Here is a 9185-nt window from a genome sequence, read left to right as displayed (position 1 = left end):
ACATAGTAAATTCCAGAAAATGATGATGATGGAAATGAAATGATAAGTATATTAGGTCACAAATTACTAATAAATAAATTATATAGTATTTATTATAATATTAATTTATTCACCCTGTGAAATACGCATTTAATTTTTTTTTTTTTTTAATTATGATGAGGCATTGTATATCCACAACAACATGTACTTTTATCATTCACTAGAAAGAAACCTATTAAAGACGGACTTTTTTTTTGGGGGGGGGGGGTTACATTTTTCAAACAATCGTAAAACGAAGTGGGCCTCTTAAAATATATATATATAGTAAAGTGCAAAAAAATCCGGATTTCAACTAAAGTATTTTATTTTTATTTTTGCAACAATATTTTCACATGGAAGCAATAAAATGAATATAGAACCACTGAATTTACAATGCATGAACTTAATAGTCAGTCAGACACCCGTGTCTCGCTATACACTGAGCGATGCGCCGTTGCATACTTTCTACCAGACTGTCTATATAGTTCTGGTCCAAACCCATCCATGTTTCCATGATTGTAACTTTCCAGTCTGTGATATTATCTGGCTGAATTTTTTCCACACGATCTTTCATGATCTGCCATACATTTTCTATCGGATTTAAATCCGGTGACGCAGCAGGCCAGTCCATTACGGTCACGTGATTCTGTGTAAACCAGTCACGGGTATACCTTGCGGTGTGCGGCCTAGCGTTGTCCTGTTGTAAAACATAAGGTAGATCGTTTGTCACAATATTGGATGACAACAACCCCTCCTCCAAAATTTCACAGTACTTCACTGCAGAAATATTTTCACTGACAGAAACAAGCGGAGTTAAACCCAACTTGCTTATTCCACCCCATACCGTAACAGCTGGTGAGAATTTCGGCACCATTTTTTGACAATATCCAAATTTTGCCCACCTTTTTCGATACATCTGTAGAACTGAAATCAACTTTCGTCCGTAAAAATCACATTGTCAAAATTATCATTCTGATGAACAATGCACCATGTCTCTCTTTTTCGCATATGTTCTGTGGTCATTAGTGGCACCTTTTGAGGGACCGATTTGAAATAATTACTGCTAGCCAAACTCTGACCCATGGTCCATTTTGAAACTAAACTGATCCTCTTCTTGCACATTCATTGGCAATTTGCTGTGCTGACCATTGCGGATGATAAGCAGCAAGTTGTGCAGCCCGTCTGCTGTCATTCACGTCAAAAATTTTCTTTCGACCAGATCCTTGATCTCGGACTTCCCTTCACGAAATCTTTTCAAATTATCATACACAGTAGACCTAGGTATGTTTGTTATTTTACACAATTTTTGCGCCGAAGTGATTCCGCTTTCATATAAATTTAGGAGACGTTTTCTGTTGTCAATTTCTGACATCACTGTAATCCGAAGATATGTCGTCTGGCAAAAGCATCATCACGTGACGTCACATAGAAACAAGGGGAATAACTCTAAAAGTAGCTCTTTTGTTTTTAGATATGAAAATAATGTTTAAAAAATGTATATTTCGATAAATAATCATGTTAAAAATATGAATAGAAAAATCCGGATTTTTTTGCACCTTACTATACATGTACATGAACATGTATATATCGTGCTCGAAAACTCCAAATCTTATTTACCTGTTTGATTCTCGTTTAGACGCATGAATCTTTAGAGTGTGGTGAGGGAGGTTTAATTATTTAATTACAAATCAAGAGTAAAGTAGGAGAGGAATGAAAATTACCTTGGACCCTGTTAAAGAGTTTAGTACGTTGGTAGGAAGAACCATAGTTATAAAGAACCAAGTACGTTAGTTATAGTACCTAGGCCCTGTAAAATACATAAAAAATAAAGCTTGCCTCTCCCAAGTATTAATGTATATTTAAAAAAGTGTAAGATCCGAAGTTTTTGCATATGTAAACAATTCAGCGGATCCAAGCCTTTTATGCTGCTATGTAATATCCGAATCTTCTTCATCATTTTCTCTACCTACTCCCACAACTACTGTTTCTAGTTCAATGGTAATCCCCATCCCATCTGAAACATCTTTTTATTTTCAGAACCTAAAGGCCCATATCTTAGAAGCAGCTGAACCACGTGCCATCTAATCAAAGTTCTCAGCGACAGGGAAAACAGTGAAATACTTTTCGCAAGCAGTCATTGAGAGAGAAGTGAAAGTTGCTTCTACGTTCAAAAAGGAACATAGCCAAAAACTTTAAAGAGAATGCAAAAATCAAACTCCTTTAAGTTACAGAAAACCCCATGTATGGGGTAGAAATTAAAAATGATTCCATAGTATGCAATTATTTTTCATATAGTTTACTAATTTACTTCTCCGTTTATTAATTTTTTGCATGTACATATACATGTATTTCGTATTTCTCCGTATGTAATGGGTGTCTGTGTGTTTAATCTCAGATATAATTTTTATTATAGATCATGTAGACTAGCTTAACCCTTTCTCCTTTGGAAAAAAAACCCATCAAGGATGCATTCCTCAAACCGCCTGTTATAACCCTTGCTAAAGCAGCCTCGACTTGACTGCATTCATAGCACCATGTGGCATATGCAAATTTAATGAACACCCTACGGCGCTTCACCCTGACCAAAACGATAAGGAAGTGACAGCCACCTGCACACAAGTCTGTGGAACAACTCATCCTACGAACAGATCATGTGCTAAGATACTCCAAGTGCGTGTATACCAAGAAGATACACCAATAGTTAAGTTAACTCCGCAGAAACGCACAGCAACTTAAAATTTTCATATCATATAACCGACCACCTCCTGGCGGCCGGTAATAACAATTTGGCCATAAAATCTTTGTTTAAAACAAAGAACAGTTAAATAGTAATTGATAAATTGTACTTATACCAGCGTTAAACAGTAAATTACCAATAATTCCAGCTCTTGAGAAAAGGGGGATAGACGATATTTTCCATTGAAATTGAAGCTTCAAGCATCACTGTATTTTGAAATAGTTTTGGATATGATTAAATGTTCCTTATATCTTTTCTTATGTTTTAGGCAAATAAATAAAGCATAAATATTTAAATAAAATATAATGTTTCAGATGTATATCGCTTTGAAATTGATGGAAAATAAGCATTTTTATCGTTTTTTGTCAATTAATATATGCCCCCCCCCCCGTGTCACACAAAAAGATTTGGTATGAATATGTGAAATACCATTCCATATTACCTGTAAAAAGGAATTTTTGTGACAAGGGGGGGGGGGAGATGTTTTAAAAATATTTTCCGTTTTCCGTTGATTACTATAGTGAAAAACGCAAGTTTTACCAAAATTTTAGAGTTGTTTCTCATAGTTTTCCAAAATAAGTAATGTTTTATGAAAATCTATATAATTATCTATAAAAAAAAAAATATTTAAAAAATCACCGAATATGCTAACTTTTGAAAATTGAATTGGGGGTAGGCGGGAGAAGAATACTTTCGTTCGCAGTTCTTCTCGATTTTTATTTACATAGTGCTCAAATCTTTTAACATTTGAACTTCCAGCAATCAAAACAGACGCCATTTTGACTGTTTATCGCAATGCATCTTGGATGCTGGGCAATTTATAAATAGCCTCAAAGTTCACTAGGTTCCCAGACCGGAAAACACGGAGCGAAGCAGAACAAAAAACTCAAGTCAGCATACATGAACGTTCACAACAATTCATTTACTCCTGCTTAGAGGAATCTGGTGAGTTGCTGATAAGAGATTATCCGATTACAGGAAAAGAAACGAAGGGGGATTGTTTTGACCTATAGGAGTTTTGGTGCAACGGAACAATTATGAGCTTTACGGGAGTGAGGCGAGACTTTATATACATGTAACATGGATTTAAAAGAAATATAGAAAATAACTCAATGTGTATGTATAAAGAAATCCAGAGAGTCCCGAATGTGAAGATGCGAAGCAGCTTGGTTCTTCGGGTCATCTTTGACTCGGGCTTTTCAGTCAGAAAAAAACCCGGAAAATTTCAAGTATTACAAATATGTAATTATCTTTACAATAAATAACCATGGTTTTTTAATGCTACCACATATACACAAAATTGATATCGTATGGTCTATCTATAGTAGTTTTCTTAGAATGCACGACCGTGAAGCCGGGCATGCGTATTCAAGGAATTTGGAATAACGTAATTGCTAGCGCTCGAGCAATAACCAACACTACTGGATTTTCTCTGGTCTCTTCGAATATGAAGGGTCAAAGATGGTAAATAACACTTTTACCATACAAAACGGAAGGCTAACGACAAGATCACATTTGATCTTAACCACGTAGGTAAATGCCTCCCTCTGTTTATCTGTTAAAACCAAGTTCTTGTCGTATTTCTTAACTGCCTCTTGGATCACGTCCATGTTTTTTACCAATGCGCGTTAATATTACGTTGGTTTAAATGAATTCATTAATGCATAAAAACTTTACAAAACATGCGTATTTATTACTAAATCAGAAGTATCACCTGCCAAAAGCAGTAAATCTAGTACTCTATTAAAAATTTTAAAACCAAAAAACGGACACTGATGTTTTCGTAAAATCATTTCGTAAACACAAAAAAAATGATTTTTTTTGGTTAATAAAAGGAAAACCTCATTTACATACCAGATAACTCGTACGCACACAAACTCTCACATATACTACTGTTTTTATGTTTGTTAAATTGTAGATGTTCACAATGTCAGACAGTGTCTGGGAGAGAGGGGTAGGTGGTGGGCCTCCTCCAGTCTTCTTTGATTCCCTTCTGTGTTCAGTGAACTTTTGTTTGGCGTCCCGGCACATGTTTCTCCATTTGTCCTTAATTCCAGTCATGGTCCTATGAGCAGTGCCCACAGCATTGACTTTCTCGGTGATGCTTTTCCACACTGCTTGTTTTTTCTGGTTTGTAACAGTGTTCGAGTGCTTACTTTCATGTATGGGATGTTGTTTTACTTCATTATGGATAGTGCTGATTTCCATAATGCTGAAATTCTGGCTTCTAGCCCGCGTAGGTTTTGAGCAGAAGTCAGTGCTCTCCGTGTTTACAAAGGAAGTAGAAGTGCATTATGGGTAACCAAGTGATTTACTCAGTTAACACAGTGTTAGTTAACCATTGCGTTAAATTGCTTTTGATCAACACAATTTAACCACTGCGTTAGCTAATCACTTGATTAGGATTTAACCTGTTGTTAACCTTACCACTGTGTTAAATTTAACTACCTTTTGAAAAACCGGGCCCAGAAAGTGAGAAATCCTTTGTAGAAGGTGAGTTAAAGCTGACATGAACTCTTAAAAAGGCATCAGTTTCCATCTTTGTACGACTTACTACATTCCTGTACGCCTTTGTCTGCCATATTTCCTCGATTCCGCCATATTTAATCGAACATTTTTGGCCACCTGTACCTGCTATATATAGCCTTTTAGAACTGTTTCACTTGAGTGATTTTTTATCCTGGCTTTCGACATGTGCACATCTCCGATAGCAAAGTTTTAAAAAGTCCATAAACTGACCAATATACATGTTTGAAAAGTAAAAATTCAACAAAAACTAGAACTATACCGAGAATTAAATTATTTTTGAATGCATTCGCTGTAATATGGAAAATACACTTACACGGAAAATATTCAAGAAGAGCAAAAATTCCATGCATGTCAGTCGAGAAAACGCGTCAAACGCAGTGATAGAAATATTTACCTGAAGACTGCTATCGTTACAGGGATGTGCACATGTCGAAAGAATTATCCTATTTTACTTTTATTGAAAAATGCATCTCATAAATCATGTAATCCATTGCTAACTCAACAGTAAAAAACTGCTTGGACACACGTGGCCCATGCCGATCAATTTTTTTTTCAAGAATAAACATTACTCTTGTCTGTAAATGGTGTAAATAAATTTTTTGAAAACATGGTTTAACTTCATCAAATTTATAATAAAGTATGCATTATTACGAATCATTCACCTTTTGAAGATATGAAGACATTTTCCTGTGAAAGGGGGGGAATAAAACATGCATAATACTCTCATAAAAATATTTTAAGAAAAACGTCTGAAACAGATCGGATTTCTTTATGATCAAATAAATACTGTATATTGGCTTTATTAGACCTAATATAATTTGATTTAAAGTTATTAATAATTCTATGCTCAATGAAAGAAAAAGTGAGCAAATTCACATACCCCACGCTCCCACATTTAAGTCGAAGTGCTGAAATTCACAGAAAAAAATAAAGGAATCGTAATTTCCTTGTAATATGCACATCTATACATATTGTGTCCTAATTATCTGCCAAGTTTGACGAAATTGTATGCACCGGTTTATGAGGAATTGTGCTGACAAACTGCTCATTTTTATATTCAAGATATGGCCAAAATCTAAATGTAAAAGTGCGAACATTCCCGAAAAAATAAAGATTTCATAATTTCCTGGTGATGTACAAATACAGACACATTGACTCCTCTGAATATCAGCATAGTTCAACAAAACTCTGTGCATTAGTTTATAAGAAGTTGCGCTGACCCCCCCCCCCCCAAAAAAAAAAATGGGCTGACTGGTGGGTCCAAAACATTATACCTCACGCAAATTGTTGCAAGGGGTATAATAAACGAGTTTGATTCTTTGGTACAATGATAATGAAAATAGAATTTAATGTGAATTAAATTTCTAGATATAAATAATTAATGATCACTAGAAAAAGCAGATAAAAAGAGATAGGAAACCCCCCGTGAGAATTCCACATTCTACCTACAATTAGCTTTTTGTAATTTCTCTTGTTTGTTGTCCAGGTTCAGCATTTAAGTGTCGGAACCGGGGGGGGGGGGGGGGCAAATATATACTTAGTATAGACATTGAATATTGCTGCGTAGGTTTAGCCCCCCCCCCCCCCCCTCTCTTCCCCCGCTTTTCACAGACAAGTCGCAGTATAAGTTAAAAAAGAGGAAAGTGTTGGTGTTTGGAGAAAAAAATTGTTACTGAAGTTCGAACCCACCCAACCCCCTTTCCCCCACACGAAATAGAAGATTTGTGTTTAGGAAAAGGACATTTCCCCCCCCCCCCTTTTTTTTAGCTTGTCAGATTTTTTGTATAAAAAAATTTCTTTGCACTCTCCTATCCGCAAATCCTCTTATACCACTTAATGAAATTACATAAAACTTTCACAGAATCTTATGGGTATATTACATATTACCATTGTGCACCTCCTATTTTACATTTTGATCCGACACGTATTTTGGGTTTAGCGACAACAGCAAAATATGTACTTTGCCATTATTTATAACCATATGGGCGGCGAGGGTATCATTTAGGGCTGAAAAAGAAAGAAAAAATGGTGATTTACGGTGACGTATTTATTTGTCTTTGTGTGTCGAATTTCCTATTAATTTTCTTTATTTTAAAATCGGAAAATCTTTGACGATATCGTATGTGTGTATTGTAAATATATTGTCCCTATACAGTATATTTGCGCATTACTACTACCGATAAGTATAGAATAAGATAAATAATAGATATCGATACTTTTACCAAAAATCATCCGAGTAACCGGGTACTCGATCGGAAGATGAAGCGAGTAACCGGTTACTAAAAATCGACCGATTTGCCAACACTAACAATTAGTAAATAAAATTATCCGTATTCAACCAGTGTCAAGACTCCCTACCTTAGCTTTTAGAATTATCTCCCAAATACTCCTACAGAAATTATTTTTAAATATAAAAAAAGTAGCTAGACTATCAGGCAGGGATATTGAAATCTCGAAAAACTCTCTATAACACCATAATTATAAAACATTTATACATACTTCAAAATGCACATACATTGTGGTCGGAGTGACACATTTAAAATAAAATTTTCAAAATTGAATTCGGCAGAGATGTCCGTCTCCCAAGAATATTTAGATAACGGTCATGTCAATTATTCCCCCCCCCCCGCCTAAAAAATCAAATGCCTAAAAGTCAATCTGAACAGGGGATGGCATTTCTTCGTGTGTTTGTGTGTTAAAGAACGTATAGATCTAAGTACACATAAAAAATTTTTATTCTGGTTAATTGCTTTAAAGATTTGAAGTAAATAATTGCCGTACATCAAATTACTAGATTTGAGATTAGTACTACAATTATCAGTTATAATTGACAAATGAATTTTGCGACGCAAACCAACTGCAGACTATATACATGACTTTGTATTAGGGATGTCAACGAATATTCGAATATTCGAATATTCATTCGATGAGTTGATATTCGAATATAAATTCATGATTCGAATACTCGGATTTTAAGTATACAAGCATCAAAAAGAAAAATGTCTGGCAAAAACTGAAGTTTTATCAGAAATTGAATGAAATTCTCATCGTTGACCAATAATTAGATTTTATTTTAAACAAAATGAAAAGACACTCCACTTGGATTACCTTAAAGGTGTGAAGAATAAGTCTATTAAAATGATATTAATTATTCATTTGATCATTTAATTAGAAATAAAACAGTGTCCAGTACTTATAATTAGTTTATATTCTTGAAAGGACACATTTTTGTTTATGTATACATCATTTAAAATCATTATCAGGGAATTAATTAGCTAAAAGTAATTGCTTTTAACGTTTCTCCATTATATGTATAAATCTGTAGGGTAATTGTTCTGTGTGGTATAAATCTGTAGGGTTATCATTGTACACTTTGGTAAGATGATTAATTAATCTGGAACTTATTAAAAGAATCTTTTGAATTTTCGGGGGAAATGTTTTTAAATTACATTTTGGATATAAATTCTTCATTTATTCTGTAAAATATTTTAAGAGTATAATTAAAGTGCATTTACAAAACTCTACATGAAATTTAATTCCAAAATAATGACATAAAACGTATATATTGTTTGACAAAAGAGTGAAGATACATACATATTATAATGCAAGATGTATTTATTTTATCGAATATTCGAATATATTCGAATACTACTATCGAATATTCGAATATCAATTATTGACAATTTTGACATCCCTACTTTGTATATAATGTATATTAGAAATACATGTAGTAGACAATTCACAATTATAGCTTATGAACAGCAGTTATAACGCCCCCCTTCAGCCGCGCAAATACCAAATAACTTCTCTTTCCACTTGTGATATTTTCCCTGACCAAAATCTGATTAGCACGGACTAGGTGTATCGACGTGCTTGTCTGTACGGAGTAATGACAGTGTGT

General features: G+C 34.4%; 1 protein-coding gene across 1 annotated transcript; it reads right to left on the bottom strand.

Annotated features, from left to right (window-relative positions):
• Positions 1–421: 421 nt before the first annotated feature.
• On the bottom strand, positions 422–4963 carry LOC134248607 (uncharacterized). Its single transcript, XM_062731019.1, has 2 exons — positions 4649–4963; positions 422–715 (listed from the first exon to the last, which is right to left on the bottom strand). The coding sequence occupies exons 1-2, from the start codon at positions 4961–4963 to the stop codon at positions 422–424; spliced, it is 609 nt and encodes a 202-aa protein (XP_062587003.1).
• Between the last annotated feature and the right edge of the window lie 4222 nt (positions 4964–9185).

Source organism: Saccostrea cucullata, unplaced genomic scaffold (genome assembly GCF_032062105.1).
Source record: "Saccostrea cucullata isolate Sc308-1 unplaced genomic scaffold, CSIRO_AGI_Scuc_v1 ctg2552, whole genome shotgun sequence".
NCBI lineage: Eukaryota > Metazoa > Mollusca > Bivalvia > Ostreida > Ostreidae > Saccostrea > Saccostrea cuccullata.
The sequence above is the reverse complement of the archived record's forward strand: the minus strand, read 5'-3'. Positions and strand labels throughout refer to the sequence as shown.

What these genes read in the sequence shown, in the direction of transcription:
- LOC134248607 (XM_062731019.1), bottom strand. Translation starts at nt 4,963, where the DNA reads ATGGAAATCAGCACTATCCATAATGAAGTAAAACAACATCCCATACAT. An exon ending in ATTTAACAAACATAAAAACA is followed by an intron (nt 716 to 4,648) that starts GTAGTATATGTG and finishes GTTTTACAACAG; the next exon opens with GACAACGCTAGGCCGCACAC.